Source organism: Notamacropus eugenii, chromosome 3 (assembly GCF_028372415.1).
Source record: "Notamacropus eugenii isolate mMacEug1 chromosome 3, mMacEug1.pri_v2, whole genome shotgun sequence".
Lineage (NCBI taxonomy): Eukaryota > Metazoa > Chordata > Mammalia > Diprotodontia > Macropodidae > Notamacropus > Notamacropus eugenii.
The window spans coordinates 71304554-71327094 of NC_092874.1; the positions used below are offsets into that span (position 1 = coordinate 71304554).

The following is a 22541-nucleotide window of genomic DNA, read 5'->3' on the forward strand; positions in this document are numbered from 1 at the left end:
ATCTCACTAAAGTAAAGAATGAAGTACTGAAAATACCTGTGAAATACCTGTAAAAGACACCAAAGTGATCACAGGGAAAAACGCACACACACACACATGCACACACACACACACACTCATAATAGAATTTAACATTCTAAATTTTGAATGACTATCATGTTTTCTAGCACTTTGTATATTTATAAACATGTAAAAATAGTGATAACATATCTATCACCTCATCTTCCCCAGAAGCAGATAGATCTCTGACTAAAAGAGCTGCATGATCTTGGGCAAGTCAGTAACTTATTTCTCTATAAGAAATTTCTGTTTCCTCCATAAGAGGGGTGGAGTCAATTAAGATTCTTTCCTGTTCTCATATCCTAAATTCTATTGTCTATATCAAAACCTCTCTCTATGAAAGAGAAAAGGAAAAAAATTACATAAATTAGAGTTGTTCTGTTAGTTTCTTTCAGTTTTTCACATCTGTAAAACACATGTCATTTCAGAGTTACTAATGATCAACAATTAATCAACAGGCCAGAGCTCTGAACATCTAAAGTATTAATAAAAATGCTAAATTTTAACAACAAATTTCTTATCAGTCAAGCTACAATATCACCAATAGGTAGGTGCTAGAATACATATTAAATCATAAAAAGTCTGACAAATCTCACAAATTTCAGTCCTTCAGAAAGTTCTGATGAAATTTCACTTTTTAAAAACTCAAGCTGAATTCATACTTATAGTATATTTCACTCCAGTTGTGTTCAAACAAATGCCATTCTAATTTTGCCCAATATTTCAAAGTATCATGGTAAAACATTTCCAAATTAATCCAAATTCTTGGGCATTGTTTTAAGTATGACTTAAAATGCCTTCAAAATTGATTTTGAAATATATTTCCTTATCACCTGCAAGTTCTTTGTAAGCTGTCACATACTACACTAGAATTTCTGTTTTAAGACATTTGCATAAGTGTTTAGGACTTTGATGCCAACTTATTTAAAGCCAAGAACAATATGTTTTGCTGTACTAAAAACACAAGTAGATTCCCGGATTTCTTTTCCTACCGGTATTAGACTTTTACAAACAAACAAAAAAGACAACTAAGTTACATTTTTGGACAGAGCAATATTCTAAATATCACTGTCAAACCTTTCTGCTTTCATCACTGCTCAACTCATCACACAAACCATCTGCATAAATAAAGATGTAAGCATCTGTTGTATGGCAAATGGTCTCAGGGGCAGATGTTTTTATCCCTGCATTCATGTCACTGGGGTTGGATACATTATTTGAACAGATGTACACAATCTGAAAGTGTTGTGTCCCACAGTGAAATGTCTCCAACTGCTTTCTATCAAAGTACATAAATGATATTTGCACCTGCACTTATGTTAATGATATAAAGGCAGCAGGGGGTTCTGACAAAGGGAGATGTGATGCTATGAAATATATTTACATGGTTAATTGAAGTTTCTGTTGCCAAATGGCTCCACAGACATTGATACATATACTCAGCTTCCATGTCAGGATAGTACATTTTCTAAAAGTTGCAAAAATTAGGGTGGTTCAAACAATTCAAACACCCATAATCTTAACTGATCATCAGGAATGTTTTCATCTCCCCTATATTTTCAAAAAAAAAAAAATAGAATTGACTTAAGATGTAAATTTTGCCTGGCAAATTAGAGGCATCTACTCATTCTTGTCATTTTAACTTCGGAAGTAACTTCTTTTTAAGGGTGCATATTTTTCATTTGGCATACTGTCAGTACTACAACAAGCCAAAAACATGCAACAGCGTTTCATCAAAGTTACAATACTGGAAAATTTCCATTTTCACCATTAAAATGTTAAGGAGAACCCACTAAAAATGGTCAATTTATCCTTGATGAAATCTTGCTCTTCATATAACGGGATTTAATGGTCTCGGGATCAAAACTGAAGAACAGCTTAAAAATCAAGATTTTCATGTGAACTTCATATGAAAATATAAGGAAGAATAAATTGGTGATTCTTAAAGAATAATCCCCCCCATCTCGTTTCCCCATCAAAAATAAAACAAAAAACCCCAACAAGCCAAAACAAAACTATTCATTGTTGATGATCAGAAATGCCAATGATCAGGGAAAAATGTTAAAAATGTTTATCAACAAATACTAAGATGCAGTCTCCCAAAATCTCTAAAAATCTGGTCTACCCCCTTATTTTCCAAATAAGGAAACTGAGGCACAAAAGAAGGAAGGTGGCTTGCCCGAGGTAACAGAGACAGTAAGGAGAGACGAGACACCAGAGCCAGGGTTCTTGCCTATGCTGTTCACCTCTGCTAATCATCCGACTACTAAGGGCCTCTTTCAATTGTGAAACTGGCTGAGTCCATTCCCAGTACAATTTCTCACTCTGTAGTCCTAAGAAATTGTTCAGCTTCATATGGTAGATCATTATCACAAAGGATTTTCATCCTACCTCAAGTATGCTCAGGAGGCAACGATATGAGAATCAAAAAAAAGAGCTAGGTAGATGGCTGGTGAATTCAAAGTATCATTATCAGGCCCAGTCAGTAAAATTGAACAAACCTATTTTCACATTAGATAGTCAAGAGAGCGCTGAGCTGAGAGTCAGAAAACCTTGGTTCAAATTCCAATTTAGACACATCTTAGTACTGGGACAATGGCAGGTTAGTTAATATCGTAGAGCCACAGAATACTTATTTATAATAATAATAATGACTACTTACCTCCCAGATGTCTTGTGGGCAAAGTGCATTGAAAACATTAAAGATTGTATCTCCCTGTAGAGATAAGATTCACCAGCTATTTCTGCCAACGTTGCAGTCCCTTCCTCTTTAGCAGCCATGGCTACTGAAGACCCAGAAAATAAAGTTCTTACCACCAAAGCCCTTGGCGCCATCAAATGGCCCACCATCAGAAACAAGCATGGTGTTGATTAATGACATGATAATAAAGAAGTCAAATCTTAAGGTTCAATACACCTTTAGCTGAAACTTTCTATACACAGAGCATCCCAAAAGTCTTAGTGCAGCTTTAAACTTAAAGTGTAATTTTATAAATTAAATAGCACTGTAGATCATTATCAAAAGGTTGTTATCTCAAAGAATTTTCCTCCTATCTAATAGCATTCAGATCAATAAATCAATAAACATTTATTAAGCATCCATTATATGTCAGACACTGTGCCTTTAAGGGCTGGGGATGAAAAAAAAAAAAAAAAGCAAAAGACAGCCCCTGATCTCAAGGAGCTCACAGTCTAAAGGGAGAGACAATATGCAAACAGGTACTTACAAAGCAAGCTAAATACAGGATAAATAAGGAATCATTAACAGAGGTACAGGGGCCAAGAACAGACTTCTGGAGCTACCCACTACACACCTCCCTTCCAGGAGATGCTGGCCATTAGAAATTTCATCTTTCAGTCAACTCTAACCATACTATCATTTGGCCAACATCTCTCCACCCCATCCCCAGGGATAGCATGATAGGCTTTGTCAAATGCTTGACTGGAATCTGGGGATACTCTGCCTAGGACATTTCCCTGATCCAGGTAACCTTATCACCTCCCCCCACCCCCAAGGAAATGAAGCTAGCTTGATATGATATGCATTTGATGGTGGTTCTTGGTGATTATTGTTGTAAAGTGGAAATGGCATTATATTTTGAGTCAGAGGAGGATCTGGGCTCAAATTCTGGTTATGTTATCTGTGGCCTTAGGTCTTTGGGCATCCCTTTCTTCCTCCCTAAAATAAAGGGATTGGGCTATAGGACTGGAAAATCTCTTCTGGTTCCAAACCTGTACATAAATCATTCCTTTAATAATATGTTCTGGAATTTTGTCATATTTAAAAGTCACTTTTACCAGTTTTCATTTGTGGACCCTCTACCCTCTCTCTCCACTTCTCCTTGAAAATCAAGGTAACATTTGACCTTTTCCATGAACTTTGGCACCCCTTCCCTTTCTTCATGAACTTTGAGGATCACTGACTATTAGCTACTACCCAATTACACTTGCTAAGTCTTTCAAAACCCTGGCATATAGTTCATTTGGGATTGGTAACAATATCAACAAGGGTAACTAGGTGCTCTCTTACAATCTTCATATTTATCTTGGGTTTCAATTGCCTCTAATTCAATTTAATTTGATCCTTTCCAGGCCACTCTTTTCACTCCATTATTCCTTCCTAATTCGCTCCTTGTTCTTCTTCTAGACCTCAACACAGCTACAAATAAAAATATTATTGTCCCAAGTATTCAGTGCCGAACTTAGTTCATCCTAAACTTCAGCATTTTTGATACTACTCTTACAAGGCCATGCCACTCTCCTATTTTCATGATCTGTCCTTGCTTCCATTTCCTAGACTTGTTCTTTAAAAATCAAAGCTGGTTGATGAGTCCTTTGTGTATCTACCTCAGTGTCTTTTCTTCCTCTGGATATTTCCCTCTTTTTGTGAATTCTGGCCATGGGATCTTACCTATCCTGAAACCTTTGTAATCTGTTCTCCTAAATCTGAGGGGGACACAGACTTTTAAATCCCTGGCTTTCTCCTCCTCTATCACAATTTCTAAAATGGAACAACAATTTTATCCCCAAATTCCTGTGATTTCTGCTTCAATGGACCAATTTCTCTTTGCTGATCTGAACCAGACTGAAAAGAACAGTTAGTTCCCCTTGTCAATTATTTTATCGTTTGAAAAATGAAATAATTAATAAATCAAGTTAAGAATTTATCAACTTGGCTTGGGCACCCTGACAGTGTTAAAGGAAGTCTGGATAACTTAAATCCCCTGCTACTACTATATTATGCCTCCATGAAGGCTAGAATCCTTTCCCCAAACTCTTCATTTAATTCTCCCTCAGCATAGGCGCCCTTTAGCATCCTCACAGAACATGATCCACCTCTGTTTCCCTATTAACCATTATGCAGTGTTCCCCTCATCATACTCCTGCCTTGGGTTATCAAGTTTCCACATATAGCTACATCTTCTTAACGTATAGTATTAATCCATTGTTATTTTTATCTATTGATTTCTTCTGAATGAGAATAATCATACTCTAGGCTTAAGTCCCATCCAATCCAATCTAAGTGTCATCTATGAAGTCAAACTTGTCTCCTCATATCACAACAGTATTTTTCCTACTTGATATATACTTGTGATTAGACACCTGAGGCTTTGTATGTATTCTGACTTTTCTCAGAAGCTGTCTTCCATGTATTATTGATTCTCTCTATTGATATTCCTCTTCCCATGTTTATCTGCTTCTCAGTACTATTAGACTTGGCAATGATGCAAATTTTGTGCAAACACACATTCCATCAGCCTTCATTATACATACTTTATTCCTAGTTAAGAGCCCTTCATTCTTTAGCTGGTGCCGTTAAACTCAAATAGAAACAGCCCCTGCAGGTAGCATATTGACACACAATTAACATTCCTTATGCTACATTATATCTTTATTTCTTTTGTTAAACATTTCTCATTTACATTTTAACTTGGTTGGGGGGGGGGGGGCACTCAGGTTTTCCTGTGAGTTTGACACCTCTGTTTTAAACTACGATTCAGAGATTCAAATCTCATTCTCTACATTCCAAACCAGCTATTTACTCTTCTAATCCTCTGTTCAAGGGATTCATATAGAAGTAAAATTATTAGCAAGACTTCATGTAATTACTTTCCTCTCCTAAGCTAAGTTCAATTCCTCACTTTATAAACAAAGTTATAAAAATGACTCAGTGAAGTCATCTCCCCATAGCTAGTGGCCAAAATAGGACTAGAATCCACATCTCCTGAATCCCATGCTAACAGCTGTTCTATTACACCTTAGAATAATATATCTTTGTGCCACAATGAGTGTAAAGGATATTCTGCTTTATTCTACAAAATGCTCTTTCACCTCTACCTGCTCTACTCCCTACCCCAAAAAGATTAAAGAAGAGACAGACTCATATGCGCAAAGATATTTAAAATAGCAGTACTTTGTGATAGAGGTTGCCCATCAATTGTAACAACATTACTGTGCCATAAGAATAATGAAATGATTCAGAAAAACTGGGGAAACCGATAAAAACGGATGCAGAGTGAAGTGAGCAGAAACAGGAGAGCGATTTGCACCATGACCACAAAATGATAAAGAAAAACAATCTGAAAAGATTTAAGAACCCAATCAATACAATGACCAAAGCTTATTCCAGAGGAACAATGATAGAGAAGTGACAGATGCAAGGGACAGACTGAGACATGTATTTTCAGTTTGATTATGCTGATTTGTTACCAGGGAGGAGTTTGTTTCATATTGCTTTAATTTGGGGGATATTTAGCAGGGAGAGGGGAACTATTAGTGACAGTAATACCAAAAAAGGGGGAAACAGGAAAAAAAGTAGTATTTGAAGATTTTTTTAAAAGCACAGAAGAAAAGGACAATCAGAGGAAGATACAGACAAGCAGGACAGTTTTGAAACTAATGTGTTGAATTTATTATATATTTTTAAGAACAAAATTATGTAATAAAGATTTGTGGTTTAATATGCAACGTTTTTGTTCTGCTTTTCTTTATATATGGAAATACCCATGTTTGTTGGTGTTTGTCATGTTCAGAATAACAAAAAATTTTTTTTTAATTTTTATAAAAAAATTCAATTCAGTTCAGATATTGTCTTACAAAGCACTATGTTGAGTGGGTGGTTGTATAGTGATTGGGAAATTAAACTAATAAATTCAAGATTTTTATAATAATATAATAGTATATTGCTAATATAAACTGCTAATATAATATGAAATTATATGTGATTTAATGATTTATAACCACCACTGTTCCTCACATGTCTTATCTTACCTTGATCTTTTGGAGGTATCAATAAAGAATTCTCCATTGTGATGTCTTTGGATTTCCTTTAAAAAAAAGATGAAAACAAACACCATCACCAACATTAGAAAATGTACTATAAATAGGTTCTAATGGAATATTTATTTTCATCTGTATTTATAAAACAAATTTTTAAGGACTCAGATTTTTAGTAAGTAGATGAATAATCATAAATGACCAGTCCATTGAGCAGTTCACTTAGCTCTCAATGTATAACCAGATCACTTTTTTTTCTCTTTCATCTTAATACAGGGTGTCTCTGATACCCAATGTTTTAATTAAGCTGACTTCTTGGTAAACCGGCAGTTCTGCACACCAATAATAATGCTGAAAATGACATCTTCCAAAACATTAACAATTTATCTGTATAATGTATACATAATCTACATTTTAGCATAATATTGCTGTTAAGTGAGTAGTAACGTCTCACTTATTTGGAGGGGTCAAATTTTCAGCAACTTGAGTCAATCGACCAAAGCTCTTAATCCAGAAATAAATGTAAAAGGTGAACATAACTGTTACAAAACCCATGCACTTTCCTCTATGGAAGACACCTTTGCTGACAACCTACTGATGCTCATGGAACATACCAAAACAACAGTATGACTAACTGGCATTTCTGACAAAGCAAATTAGAATGGAGGGGATGGGAGGAAAGGGAAAATGAGTTGCTACAAGTGTACACAATAACAACAATGTTATAACAGCTGAAAAATGGGAGGAAACATGCAAAAATATGTTAACTGAAAAATATTATTGTCTAGTATGATTTATTGCAGAGGGAGAAACTCTTCCACAACTCAATAAATCTTGATGATAACACTACTAAATCACAGTGTAATTATGACAACACTCATTAAAAAAAAGTTATGTTCAATACCTCCCCTTCAGAAGTGGAGGAATTATATAATACATTTCTCAAAATTTCCATTAATAATAGTCTTAAAATATTCTGAAATAGTTCAGAATTCCTGATTCTAAAAGTTTTCAAATTCAGTTATTTGGAACATACACTTATATGAAATACTTTATTCCTCTACCATGTGAAGCAAGTAAGTGACAGAGACCTCACCTCCTTCTGCTCATGATCACAGCAGGAGATGTGAGTAAATGGAAAGGGTTGATGTTCCCACACACAAAACTTCTCTTGCCACTAATCATGTGGTTCTCACTGTCTTAGGCCCCTTGGGTAAGCCATGGTGTTTGTAGAGTATTATCTTCCCTTCTAAGGATGAAAATTCCCAGTAGGTCTATTGTATCGTAAAGTTTCTTTGGGACTAGACCCTGCAGTAACATGAACTTGGAAAGTTGCAGCTATTCCTTCTCTCAACTCCATAAGATTTCCTAGGGAAGCAAACTCACTCTAGGGACACAGAATTCTCTCCAGTCTGGGGGGTAGGGGTGTAGAGCTCTAGGCCTAGTGCCAATGCCTCCTTCCCATCTTCTGCTATGACCACACAAGCAGCTGCTGCTGTGGGTCTCCCCAGGGACTCATAGCCTGCTGGCAATGTTGCTTCACTGTCCCATATGCAGTGTCCCACAGAGTGAGAGTGAGTGCTGAATACAATTTGTAATTCCCTTTTAAACTTGAAAACCATAGCTACTAGCATGAATACCACACAGCTTATGACCAAGTGATAATATTGGCCATCACCTTAATGGAACCCCTGTTAATATCTGATTGGATAAAGTATAAGGAATGTTTATGCTTTCAATTTCTTCATCATTACAAAATATCATTTAAGTTGGTCAAGTTATGCTAACTGCTACAGTCTCTACAGGGGTTTTTTCTATTAACTTACCTCCTTAGCCAGATATTCAAAGTAAGCGAGTTAAAAAAAAATGTATTCTGCAATCTATAGTTTTCTTTATCAGACTCACAATATTAAGAATACTTTCGTTCTTATATGGCTCTGTCCAGTGTGGGTGACTCTTGCCCATATCCTCCTGGGAATCCTTACCAAGGGCATACCTTATGTGCCAGAGACCTCCCCCAGAAAGCTTAGAACAGCATGGATACCAATGAACCCTATGGGCTGTCTATATTAGCTGTCTATTCTTCAGTCTCAATACGTGACTAGACTCCGGGTTATCTCTCCTTCATGTTTCTTCTTGAACAATAATAGCATTTTAGGGGCTAGATTAAAAGCTTCTTTTGCCATTGAAAATGATCTCTATCAGCTGAAGAAAAGAATGTCGGAGTTGGAGTACCCAAACTGGGACACACAAGCCCCAAAGCACCTGTGATCTCATGCATGTGGGCATTCCTTCTATGGATGCAGAATGCATTCATACTAACTAACTTGTGTTATTCTCAAACATATCCTGTATTAAATTCACCATTGGGATTCTGCCTAACTTCCCATGGGCCTTTCTTGAGTTTTCTTAATACTGCAGGGATACTACTAATTTTTTCTATTTTAATCTTTGTTATTAGGGAAGGTTTATTGGGTGACAAAATAACATGGGTACATATGTATAAACTAGTATATATAACAACAAAGTGCATCAGTAAAAAATATTTTTAAAAGAAATAACTTCAAAACCCAAACAAAAGGTCAAAAGCATACCAACAACAGAGGACAGAGGCTGTCTGTCAGCTGTTATTCACTCTGGCTATGAAACATATGGTTTTTTTTCCTGGTAATAATCATGCATATCTCTTTTATTTTTTTTAAATTTTATTATTATTATTTTTTAATGTTTTACAATCACTGCCATAAAATGAAGACTTTATCCCCTCCACACCTACCCCCCACTACCTCCCTCCCTCCCCACGACTGCATACAATTCTGTATAGGTTCTACATATACTTTCCTATTGAGTACATTTTCACTGTAGTCATGCTATGTAGTCAAACTAAAATAAATGGAAGAAATCATATAACAAATCAAAACATGATACACAAAAACACACACACACAAACATGATCTGCTACATTCTGTGAATGACTTTCATATTTCTTTCTCTGAGTGTGGAAGGCATTTTGCCTTAGAGAACCACCACTGGGATTTTTTTTTTTAATAAGTTCTTGCATTATTACGAAATTGCAAGTCTACCAGAAAAAACTCTCGCACACTCTGGTTGTTGCTGTGCACAAAGTTCTCCTGGTTCTGCTCCTTTCCCTCAGCATCAGATCAGATAAGTCCTTCCAGGTCTCTCTGAAGTCTTCTTGTTCATCATTTCTTATGGCACAATAGTACGCCATTACATTCATATACCATAATTTATTCAGCCATTCCCCAATTGATGAGCATCCCCTTGACTTCCAGTTTTTGGCAACTACAAAGAGTGCTGCTATAAATATTTTTGTACATGTGCGACCCTTTCCCATTTTTATGATCTCTTGGGGATACAGTCCTAGTAGCGATATTGCTGGGTCAAAGGGTATGCACATTTTTGTAGCCCTTTGGGCATAGTTCCAAATTGCTCTCCAAAATGGTTGGATGAACTCACAGCTCCACTAACAATGAATTAGTGTTCCAACTCTCCCACATCCTCTCCAGCATTTATCATTTTCTTGTTCTGTCATGTTTGCCAATCTTCTAGGTGTGATGTGGTACCTCAGGGTTGTTTCGATTTGCATCTCTCTAATGAAAAGTGATTTAGAGCATTTTTTCATATGATTATAGATATCTTTAATTTTTTCTTCCGAAAATTGCCTGTTCATATCCTCTGACCATTTATAAATTGGGGAATGACTTGTATGATTATACATTTGAGTCAGTTCTCTATATATTCTAGAAATGAGGCCTTTATCCCCGAGCTTAGCCGTAAAAATTCTCTCCCAATTTACTACATCCCTCCGAATTTTGGTTGCATTGGGTTTGGTTGTGCAAAAACTTCTCAGTTTAATGTAATCAAAATTATCCATTTTGCATTTCATAATGCTTTCTATCTCTTCTTTAGTAAAAAATTCTTCCCTTCTCCATAAATCTGATAAATACACTATTCCTTGCTTCTCCAGTTTATTCATGATATCAATCTTTATACCTAAATCATGTACCCATTTGGACTTTATTCTTGTGTATGGTGTCAGGCATGGGTCTATGCCTAATTTCCACCACACTGTTATCCAGTTTTCCCAGCAATTTTTGTCAAACAGTGAGTTCTTATCCCAGAAGCTGGGGTCCTTGGGTTTATCAAACAGGAGGTTGCTATATTCCTTGCCTACTGTGTCTTAAGTGCCAAGTCTATTCCACTTGTCTACCTCTCTGTTTCTTAGCCAATACCAGGTGGTTTTGATAATTGCTGCTTTATAGTACAATTTGAGGTCTGGTAGCGCTAGGCCGCCTTCCCAAGCATTTCTTTTCATTAGTCCCTTTGATATTCTGGACCTTTTGTTCTTCCAAATGAATTTTGATATTATTTTATCCAGCTCTAGAAAATAATTATCTGATAGTTTAATTGGTATGGCACTAAATAAGTAAATTAATTTAGGTAGAATTATCATTTTTATTATATTAGCACGGCCTACCCATGAGCAACTGATCTTTTTCCACTTACTTAAATCTGACTTTATTTGTGCAAAAAGTGTCTTGTAATTGTGTTCATATAATCCCTGGGTTTGTTTTGGCAGGTAAACTCCTAAGTATTTTATAGTGTCTACCCTAGCTTTAAATGGGATTTCTCTTTCTATCTCTTGCTGTTGGACTTCGTTGCTAATATATAGGAATGCAGAAGATTTGTGTGGGTTTATTTTGTAACCTGCAACTTTGCCAAAGTTGTTTATTATTTCAAGTAGTTTTTTACTTGAATCTCTGGGATTCTCTAAGTAAATCATCATATCATCTGCAAAGAGTGATAACTTAGTTTCTTCTTTGGCTATTCTTATTCCTTCAATATCTTTATCTTGTCTAATTGCTACAGCTAACGTTTCTAGTACCATATTGAATAATAGTGGTGATAATGGACATCCTTGTTTCACCCCTGATCTTATTGGGAATGCATCTAGCTTATCTCCATTGCATATAATACTTGCTGAAGGTTTTAGATAGATACTGCTTATTATTTTACATATCTTTTTAAAAAAATCTATTTAGTGCTTTTTTTTCCCCAGTTACATGTAAAAACAATTTTAACATCTGTTTTTAAAACTCAGAGTTCCAAATTCTTTCCCTTCCTCCACACCCACTAAGAAGGCAAACAATTCAATATAGGTTATACATGCACATCTTTTTTTGAAAGTATTCTTTACACCATCTCTCCTGCATAATTCCTTATCTGTAATGTGTCCCAGCCCACTCATAACCACCATATGTCCCTCCACTGCATCTGGATGGTCCTCAACTTATTCATAGACTGGAGAGTTCCATGACTTGCAGATATACATCAACACCAGAAGAAAATTGTTGTTAAAAGGTAGGCCTTTGTTTCAGGGAGAAGCTTGGGAGCATTAAAAGGATTAAGAAATTTCCCAAAGGCAATCCATGTCAAAATTATACAAGATTCCTTAAAAGATATAATATAGAAAACCTTGTTCAATGACACTCTGATTATTAAAATCAAGTAAGACAAAAGAGAGATATGTTTAGATGCTGAAGATGTTCACCACTATGGTACAGTGCAGACTACAGAGTCCTCCATAGTTCTTTTCTACAAATGTCATTATACTGATTCAATCCATCCCAGAATACTGCAGGGCCTTCTAATGAGATCCATAATCTTCCAAAATGGTTTGACCTAACTATTAACATAGGAAAAATTAAGTGGATGAGGACTGCCTGTTATTTAGGCTATAATATTCAGTTGGAAGGGTAACTTAAGAGTACACTCATCAGCATATAAATCTTGGACAACTCCAATTAGACAATGAATGAGGCCTAGAATTGAATAGGAGGACAGTATATATCAACATCTGGCATAAACAGCTGCAGTTTACTGAATGGGATATCTTTTTCACCAGAACGTTCTATTTTCTGACTCTGATGGAAAACAATTTATTTAATAAATTTACCACATACAAAAACATGATGCATCAAATAGCTGCTTCTCTCTGTGTGTTTTACAGGCATCTTCCAAGCAAAGTCAACATGCCGACACCTTAAGAAATACAATCCTCTGTCAGCATGTAGGCAGTCCTTTGTTCCTGAGCACCATACAAAAGTTCCAGATAATTATAACCTGACTTACCTTACTTGGATTATTGCAAAGTGCATTAGTAAGAAAATCTATCAAAAAGGAAGAAAACTTAAAGAAGGCAGACTGCTCATGCCATCAATTACTGTAAGAGCTAATACAGTGTGCTTTATAAAATCCGTTTTACATGCTTACTTTTAATTTTGTTTAATATACCATATTTAAATATAGTAGATTAAAAATTAAAATTGAGTGAATTGGATGCTTGAGGAAAGTGGCAGCTCGATGGTGCTAGAAACAGAAATCTTCCATTTATTCTTAGGACGGGGACTGTAAAGACAGAAACCAGTTCAGCTTCTTTATGCTACTCTGCTAATGTCCCTAAATAAGAGGTGCAATAAAACTCTTTTAAGAAGTAAAAGGAAACTCACTGTCTGCAAACTTAACTCAAGCTTATTATTCTCAGTACTTTTCTTTTGTCTGCTGTGGGCACTAATCACAAGAGATTGGGTTGAGATCACAATTTCATTTCATAATGGCTACAAATCAATTCCCACCCAGATATCTTTTATTATTTGCATGGGTCTATCTCCAGGCCTAGGGATCTCCATCTCTTCTCTCCCTAAAAGCTGACTGTCCCCTCAGAACCACCCTGGGCTCTAACAGGTCAACTTAGGCCTTATCTTGCCTAGATTCAGGCCTCCACTGTGCTTCCATTTATATGCTATGAAGTCAATCCCTCCTTAGCTGAACTTCCAACTGAAGAAGAGGTTTTGAAGGCCATTAGGTTCCTTTCATGTGGCAAAGCACCTGGTGCCCATTCTATTGCAGCTAAGATTCTATTGCAGCTAAGGTAGGGGGACCATTGCTCATACAAAAGCTCACTGAAATTTTCCAGGTTATATGGCAAGAGGAGGTTATCCCCCAGGAGTTCAAAGATGCTTCATTGTCCATCTCTATAAAAGTAAAGGGAATAGATTGTCCTGCAACAATCACAGCGGTCTCTCTCTTAGTCACTGCTGGCAAGATTCTTGCTGGAGTCCTCCTTAATAGGCTGATGCTTCACCTGGAAGATGGTCATATACCTGAAAGCCAGTGTGGCTTCAGAAAAGGCTATGGTCGATATGATATTTGCTGCCTGACGGCTCCAGGAGAAATGCCAGGAGCAGAACAGAGATCTGTACACAACGTTTTGTAGATCTGACCAAGCCCTCTGACATCGTTAGTCATGAGGGTTTATGGAAAATTATGTCAAAATTTGGTTGCCCAGAGAAGTTCATCAGTATTGTACACCAATTTCGTGAGGGCATGTTTGCCCGGGTTCTGGATAGTGGACAATGCTCTCGTGCCTTCCTAGTCATCAATGGAGTGAAACAGGACTGTGCCTGCTCCTATGCTTTTTAGCATGATGTTTTCAGTCATGCTGTCAAATACTTTCAATGAGGTCAAAGAACACAGCTTCAAGGTCAACTACCATACTGATGGTAAGTTCTTCAATTTGAAAAGGCTACAAATAAAGACCAAAGTGGAGGGAGTGTTGGTGCATGATTTTCTGTTTGCAGATGATTGTGCACTCAATACAGCCTCTGAAGCTGAGATGCAACAACGTATGGATTAACTTTGGCTTAATAATTAACATCAAGAAACACAGGTGCTCCATCAACCACCACCACACCATCCATCCATGGAATCATCCGTTACAACAAATGGAGAAGTTTTGAATGCTGTGGATAAGTTCACTTAACTGGTTAGTGTACTTTCCAGGGATGTATACGTTGACAATGAGGTTGATGCATGCATTGCCAGAGCTAGCTCAGTGTTTGGGAGGCTCCAAAGAAAAGTTTGGGAGAGAAGAGAAGTCTGACTACCAAACTGAAGGTCTATAGAGCTACTGTGCTGACCTCATTGTCGTATGCCTGTGAAACATGGACAGTGTACTATGCCAGGAAACTAATTCGCTTCCATTTGAACTGTCTTAGGAAGATTCTGAAGATCACCTGGCAGGATAAGGTACCAGACACTGACGTCCCTGCTTGAACTAAACTGCCAAGCATTCAAAGTATGCTTCAGGGAGCGCAACTCCGATGGGCTGGCTACACTGTTCAAATTCAAAATGTACACTTGCCAAAAAGACTATTTTATAAAGAACTCACATGGGGCAGGAGATCACATGGTGGTCAGAAGAAGCTATACAAGGATACTCTCAAAGTCTCTCTCAAGACTTTGGATTTGATTGTGGGACATGGGAGACACTGGCTGTGGTCTGTGAGCAAAACAGAACTGAAACAGCACAAAGGAAACATAGGATGTGCAAATTTGGAGTAACAACCCCAAATGTTCATGTAGACTATCTACGCCCAATCTGTCTGTGGTAGAGCATTCCAAGCTTGTATTGTTCTGATCAGCCACAGTCGTACACACTGAAACTTCACTTTATCATGGTGATGTCATTTTGGTCCTCTTTGAGAATGAAGGACAACCACCACCATGCTGTCATCCAGCCATATCCCAGATCCCCCTTATGTGGGCTCTTCCCCCATTAAAATCTAAGAACCTTGACTGTCTCACTTTCTTATATTTGTATCCCTAGTGATTGAAACAGGATCTAGCATACAGTAACCATTTAATAAATGCTTTATGGGTTTATCCATCCATCCAAGTTGAAAAAATATGTTACAAGCCCACTGACATTCAGAAAAATGTCATGTCATAAAGAATTTTGATTAGAGGATTTGAAAGTAAGAACATTAAATAAAAGATGTGACTTGGGTATCTCTTAATCACTTCTCTGAATATTAAGACAAGGCTTTTCACCTAGCACCTATTGAGAATATAAACTGAAAGCACCTTGTTCTAGTGGGATTCCCCTGTTGATTCTAATTTAAGTACCCTGGTCAAAGTCTCACAGAAATTCTAAGTTTGGAGACATATATACTCATGCAATGGAACTTAATAGAATTTTTAACTATCTAGCATATATTTTGATACATGACAGTCACAGAAATGCTGCAGTATCTCTATATTTTTTCTTCTAATAAAAAAATTGGTAATTTGCATCAATACCATCAAAAATTTACATTTTAAAACACATATACAACAAGTAGGTATAGTCTAAGAAGATCAGGGCTAAATTCTGAAAAAACAATGTCCCTGAGTTTAAGAAGGCACTGGCAAGTCAAAGAATATGAACAAACAGCTCTCAAAAGAAAAACTGTAAAACTATTAAAAACTTTACCAAAGAATGCTCCGAATCACTAATAAGAAAAAGAATGCAAATCAAAACCAACCTAAGGTTTCACCTCATATCCAGTAATGTGACAAAGAAGCCCAAAAATAGGAAGTCAATGACGGAAGGGTTGGAGGAAAACAAACACATGAGTACATTATTAATGGAGATATATAGAAGTTTAGTCATTTTTGAAAACAATTTAGAATTACACAGATAAAATTACTAAAATGCCCACGTCTTGACCCAGAAATTCCCTGTCTAGACACGTACCCCAAAAAGATCCTTGGTAAGAAGAAAGTCCTCATATAAAATAAAATATTGGGTTTTTTTGTGGTAGCAAAGAACTAAAAACAAAGATACCCACCGATGGGGAAATGACTAAACAAACTGGCACATTGATGTAACAAAATATTATTCTACTATAAGAAATAATGAATATGATGACTATAGAGAAGCATGAAAAGACTTACATGATTTGATGTAGAGTGAAGCATGGCCAAGGAAACAATATAAATAATGCTACAACAATGTAAATGTGAAGAACACAAACAAAGAAAAAGTCAAAAGTAAATGATTAGAAAAATGTGAAGAAACTCCCATCCCAATCCTTTACAGAGTTGAGACATCCATGTGAAATATTGCATATGTTTTTTTCAAAGCAATAATTAGTTTTGTAATTTTTTCTCTTTTTCCTGTATTTCCTTTAAAATTATTATTGATTACATGGGATGGCTCACTGGAAGGAGTTCTGATGATGTAAAAACCAAAAGATAACTAATTTTTTTTTTTAAAGAGGCACTGGGAAGAAATGAGGGGGGGTAGAGAAGAATGTAGTAGTGGAAGAGAATTGAGGGCAATGGATGCTTACTATGAAAATGCAACAAAATACAGATGTTTAGAAGTCACAGGATTTGGGTGGTGAGCAATGGATTGTTTGTAGTAAAGTTGGTAGAGATTTAGGAAATGAGGAGACCTGGAATTGAAGGGGAAAAAAAGCTGCATTCAAAGAATGAAGGGACTACTTTCCCTGACAGGCTACAGAGAAACTGAGCACAGACAGAGCCTTTGCTTTTAGGAAAACTAGGAACAGTTTATCTTCCAGAACAAGGAGGAAATCATTACCTGTACCTTCTATTGGTCTGACCATGCCTGGAATCCTAAGCTTTGGTCACCGCGTTTGAAGAGGGATGCTGATAAACAACAATGTGTCCAAGGAGGTCAACCAGAAAGATTAGAGACCTGGAAATGCCATTTAAGGATAAGTGAAGGAACTTGGGATAAAGAAGAAAGGTGCTATTGATTATCTTCAAATATCTGAAGGACTGTCACGTGGAATTGTATAATTATTCAAGTTTTGAGTCTTAGAATCTCAAAGAAAGGGATATTTCAGAAGAATGAAAAAGATCATGGACAGTACTTTTACCCCTCCCACACCTCAAAAAACTTTTTTTAAGTCTCTATAAAATATTTGTGAGAGGGGTCACACAAGTAGGTAGTTGGAGAGAGTGCTAGGATATAAATTTCTTTTCTCTGACTCCAAACACCCTCCAGTGAAAGAATGATGTGGTGGGATTTCTGTATGAAGTAGCAGTTTGGAGTAGAAAGAACTCTAAGGCCCCTTCCAATTCTGAGACTAAGTCTTTTCTGTATGTAGTCAGTGTACCTCAGGCAGCACTAAAAAGAAAGGATTGAACAATGTCATATCACCTTAAGCAACCAATAAATAAGCGAGACATCATGCCTTACAAATTCTCTAGATATCAAATGCCACATTACATTTGATTTTCAATTGCTATAAGGAAAATAAGCTATCCAGAACTCAGAGGGTTGTAGGTAAGAAAGCATGGGAACTATCTGAAGATACTTCAATTTAAGATGCAAATAAATGAACTTGCTGTTTAATTTTTTTGCTCTTTTCAATTAACAGAAATCTATTCTCTACCTCCAACCTCTCTGCTCTTCTCATTGAAAAAGAAAACCTTCGTAACAAATATCCATAGTCAATCAACACAACTCCTGTATTGGCCATGCTCAAAAACTATGTCTCCATTTGTAGTCTGAGATTCTCACTTCTCTGTCAGGAGGTGGGTATTATGTTCATCAACAGTTGCCTGGACTTGTGGTTGACCACTGTGTTGAGGCAGATCAACTTTCCATCTGAATCACACCTTTCTTCAGTCCCTATTTCACTTTGATTCAAACAGTTAATAGCTTAAAACTGCACAAAGACTTTTGGGACACCCTGCATACACCTATGCATTTGTATATGCTTAAACATCCACATAATACAAATACTAAATGTTGTCTACATTGACACAATGTAAATTCTTTGCAGACAATGACCGTTTCATTGAAGACTGTTGTCTTAATATCCCCAGAGCCTAGCACAATGTCTGGCAGTAGGTAATAAATAAATGTTTATTGATAATTAAATGGAAAATTCAATCACTGACTCTCACAAAATAGATTTATGTAAACTATCATCTTCAACATATGCCACGTATGAAATGTATATTTAGTCATATTGGAGGAGTGTACTTTTCTACTTAAAAGAAATTTCATTCCTGAAAATATCTGTGCATGAAAAGCAATGGATAAGTATATTCAACCTTGAAAATCAGCCTTATTATAAATGTATCAATTTTTATTTTCCTTTATTTTAATTAAATTTATTTTTATAAATTCATCATGAAAGATGTTATCAGTTACATTATAAAATAGTTTATTACAATTTTTGCCCTCATTCTAGAGAACTGTTTAAGAAGCAAATCTGTATTTGTAAATTTACTTCAAACCCTCATTTTGTGTAAAGATCAACTGGCCAAAACTAATTAGCATTCTGTATATGTGCTGAATACTGTTAGTTCCCTAACAGTCAACAAAGAGTAGACTTACACAGTTTTCTGTAAAGTTACTACGGCTTTAGATCCTAATCACCCAACAGGAACTCGTGAGGATTCCTTCAATATTTTATGCCAACAAAAGCAACTGGTCAGACATTCTGAATGGCAATAACTATGTGAAAGCAGGACCGGTGAGCAACCAGTTAGCAAAATGGTCACATCAGGTTCATTCAAATACAGTTTAAACGGCTGACATTTATAGAGTACTTTAAAATTTGCAAACTAAGTCTCTGACATTTGCCTCAGAATATATTATTACTAAGAATACTTTAGACTGTAGTAGATAACCATCAGTGACCCAAGAAGTCTTAAGAAAGACCCTCAGAGACTCTTTCTTCCAATATGCTCCTGTTCAAGAATCTCTTGTGAGAGGAAATCCACCACTTCTCTAGGCAGCCTCCTTCAATCTTTGGTCACTCTGAGTGCCAGGAAGTTTTTCCCTCCATCAAGCCCAAATCTGCCTCTCTACAATTTGACATCACATAACTGATAACCAAGAAGACACTTGAGGGTCCAAGTTGATTTTCTCAGCTTTTGTTATTTTAAATTTCCTTTTATCTGAATAATCTGACCTGTATCATGTTTTTAGATGATCTATACTATCCTAAAAAGCAGACTCAGCTTTAGGTTTTATTCCAATGTAGACAATTCATGAAGCAACCATTTTCAAGTTCCTCTGTTGAGTCTTTCCAATTCATCCAGCGTATAACTTAGTGTATAACTTACATACATCATGTCATTGTGCCTTCCTCAGTAGATTATAAGCCCTTTGAAAACAAGAAACATCTTCCATCTTTCTCTGCAGATCCAGTGTTTAGCACAGTGCCTTGTGGACAGTGGGTGCTTAACAAATGCTTACTGGCTGGTTGAGGTCCTGGCCCTGAGATTTGTCAGATCAATCAATATTGATCTGAATTGGACTAGATGGAGAGAGAAGAGAAACCTGAAAAGCACTCATCAAAACACCTTTTATTTTTTTGTTAATAATCAGTGTCAAACTGTGCAGCTCAATTATTTGGAATTTCCTTTCTGAATTCATTATCTCAACACATCATTCAGAGACACTTACTGGAAGTTAATTCAAAAGTACTCATTATTAGTTCAATATTCTAAATTTTAAAGAGTCTCCAGAAAGGGCCATTTTTATATAAGGCTCAATGCCAATGAAATTTCTAAAAGCTAAAGTGAGACTGAAACAAGTGCATTATCTTCTGCTGACACCATATCTTTGAGTAAATGTCAGACATTTTAAAGATTTGCTGATGCTTCCAAAAAACTTCAGTTGAGAGGTAATTCTAGCTCAGAATTATATTTTCTTCAGTTTTAAAATTTCAATTATAATCTTTTTATACAGTCACTAGTAGTCCTAATAACAAATATTGCTAGAAACATCACAAAAACCGATGAATGAGAAAAAAAAAAACACTACTTCATTTGCCTACATAACCAACAGATTAGTATATGTTTGTCAGATAACAAACTTACTCCTTTAAACACCCAAACTTTAAAAATGTTAACTATTCCCTTCTAAATTCTAATATCTTTCTAACCTAACTTCTTCCAGATGGCTAAATATCATCTCATGAGTGTTAATGATTACATTATGCCATAATTCAGCGATGTGTTCAGAACCCACTGAGGTACGTACACTGAATCAGTCCAGATTGCTTTGTTTGGAAGAGTTCTTGTGTCTGCTTTTTATAATTTCTTGTCTTAGCTCTGAGTGTCAGGCTGTCAGCACGATGGCCTCTGACAGCCTCATTCTCTAATCAGATAGTTCTAATGTACTGAGAAATTTCATAACTAAGCATATTAGAATTATATGTCAAATAGCCAGAGTTACGTTATGAATTAATTCAACCCAACAATTATTAAGAACCTAATAGGTGCATACCACTCACAGGGCTGGTAGGTGGCATAGGAGTCAGAGTGCTGGCCTTTAAGTCAGGAAGAGCTGAGTTCAAATCCAACTTCAGACATTTATTAGCTGTGCTGACCATGGATAAATCATTTAACTTTTCTCTGCCTCAGTTTCTCCATCTATAAAATAGGAATAACAATAGCACCTACCTATCAGGGTTATGGTGAGAATCCAGTGAGATAATATTTATAAAATGCTTAGCAGGGTACCTGGCACATAACAAGCCCTACAAAAATATTAGGAGCTATTACTACTGTTGTTATGTAGGTATCACAGATAAGACAGTTATTGCTGTCCTTGGAAATTATAGTATAAGAGGATATGAGAGTCACACAAATAAATACAAAATAACACCTAACAAGTGTAAGCACAAATAATTTTATGCCACAGGTAACTTATGCCATGACTTATAAGAAAATTGGATTTAATTGTGTGTGGGGGGGTAGTGACAGTGGCATCAGAAATAATGGGAACTATGGAATCCAAAACTAACTCCATTTTGCGATTGTCTTTCATTTTGTGAGCTAGGACTCTTGCTTGGTTGTAAATCATATAATTATGGAGAAATTAAGATGGTGAGATAACTGAGAAATTAGGGTAATGGGGGTGACCACAAAATGTTCCATACAACTTGAAGTATGTTTTGTAACAACCATAGAATATTCCAAGATGTTCTGGAAATAACCACAAATTTTGTCAAACTCTGACCAATCAGAACACTCTCATGTTACTCCAGATTGTGTAAGTTGATTGGCTTCTCATTATTGGCAATAGGAATGCTTTATTAACTGCCAAATGGGACTCTTCTGTCTACTGAAGGCCTTGGACCTGATTTGTTATGCAACTACTAGCCTAGTTGATATGCAACTAACTGATAAGCTTGGATTTAACTGCCTTGGTCTTTACCAACTTCATTCCCAACAGCTTGGCAAGCCAGCCAGGAGACCAAGAGAAGGATCTCCAAGGCAGCCTCTTGGAAGAACTCACTAGAGTGAGGACTGCTCCAGAAGTTGGGACTATTCCTCGACCTCAAACTCAATTCTTCTGAGCTAAGGTATGCCTTCCACATTGTTGTCGGCCTTCACATTGGTGGAAAGAGTCCCTTAAGTGAATAAAGCCAAGGGAAGGAGCTTAAGATGAAAATGGGATAGAGTTCCTTGTATAGGTATGAGAATCCATTCCTTCTATAGGTAAGGAAATCATTTCTACAGGGAAGGGTCCTTCTGTAGGGAAAGGATGAGCCTGGTAGTAGTGCATCAAAAGGATCCCCCTTAAAGTAATTTCTCATGTCCTGGAAAAGCTCTCAGTTCAACCAGTTATGACTAAAAAGAATACTATGTTCTTCTGTTTATATGGAATTTGGTCTAAAACTGTAAGGGACTGAACTAATAAATTACTTTTGCCTAAATTTGGCTGTTTTGACTATGCTATATTAAAGAAATTGAGACTGACTGTTGAAAAACCTCACTCCTACTAAATGAACTATTGGTTTGCTGAGAAGTCCTATCTAAAGGGACATGCCCTCTGCTCCTTAAAGGGCCCATTCCTG

At 36.4% G+C, this 22541-nt stretch overlaps 1 protein-coding gene across 24 annotated transcripts in view; it reads right to left on the bottom strand.

The window, feature by feature from the left end:
• The window catches only part of ZNF438 (zinc finger protein 438), a 157687-nt gene that overhangs the window by 33540 nt on the left and 101606 nt on the right, over positions 1–22541 (bottom strand). For 16 of the 24 annotated variants that reach the window (XM_072651918.1, XM_072651916.1, XM_072651907.1 and 13 more), the window contains one exon: positions 6832–6887. In XM_072651918.1, coding sequence (XP_072508019.1) covers positions 6832–6868 — 37 coding nt within the window. In that variant the 5' untranslated portion in view covers positions 6869–6887. Of the gene's footprint in view, positions 1–2722; positions 2847–6831; positions 6888–20972; positions 21112–22541 lie in introns of all 24 variants that reach the window. The other 8 variants (XM_072651917.1, XM_072651915.1, XM_072651911.1 and 5 more) reach the window with 3 other exon arrangements.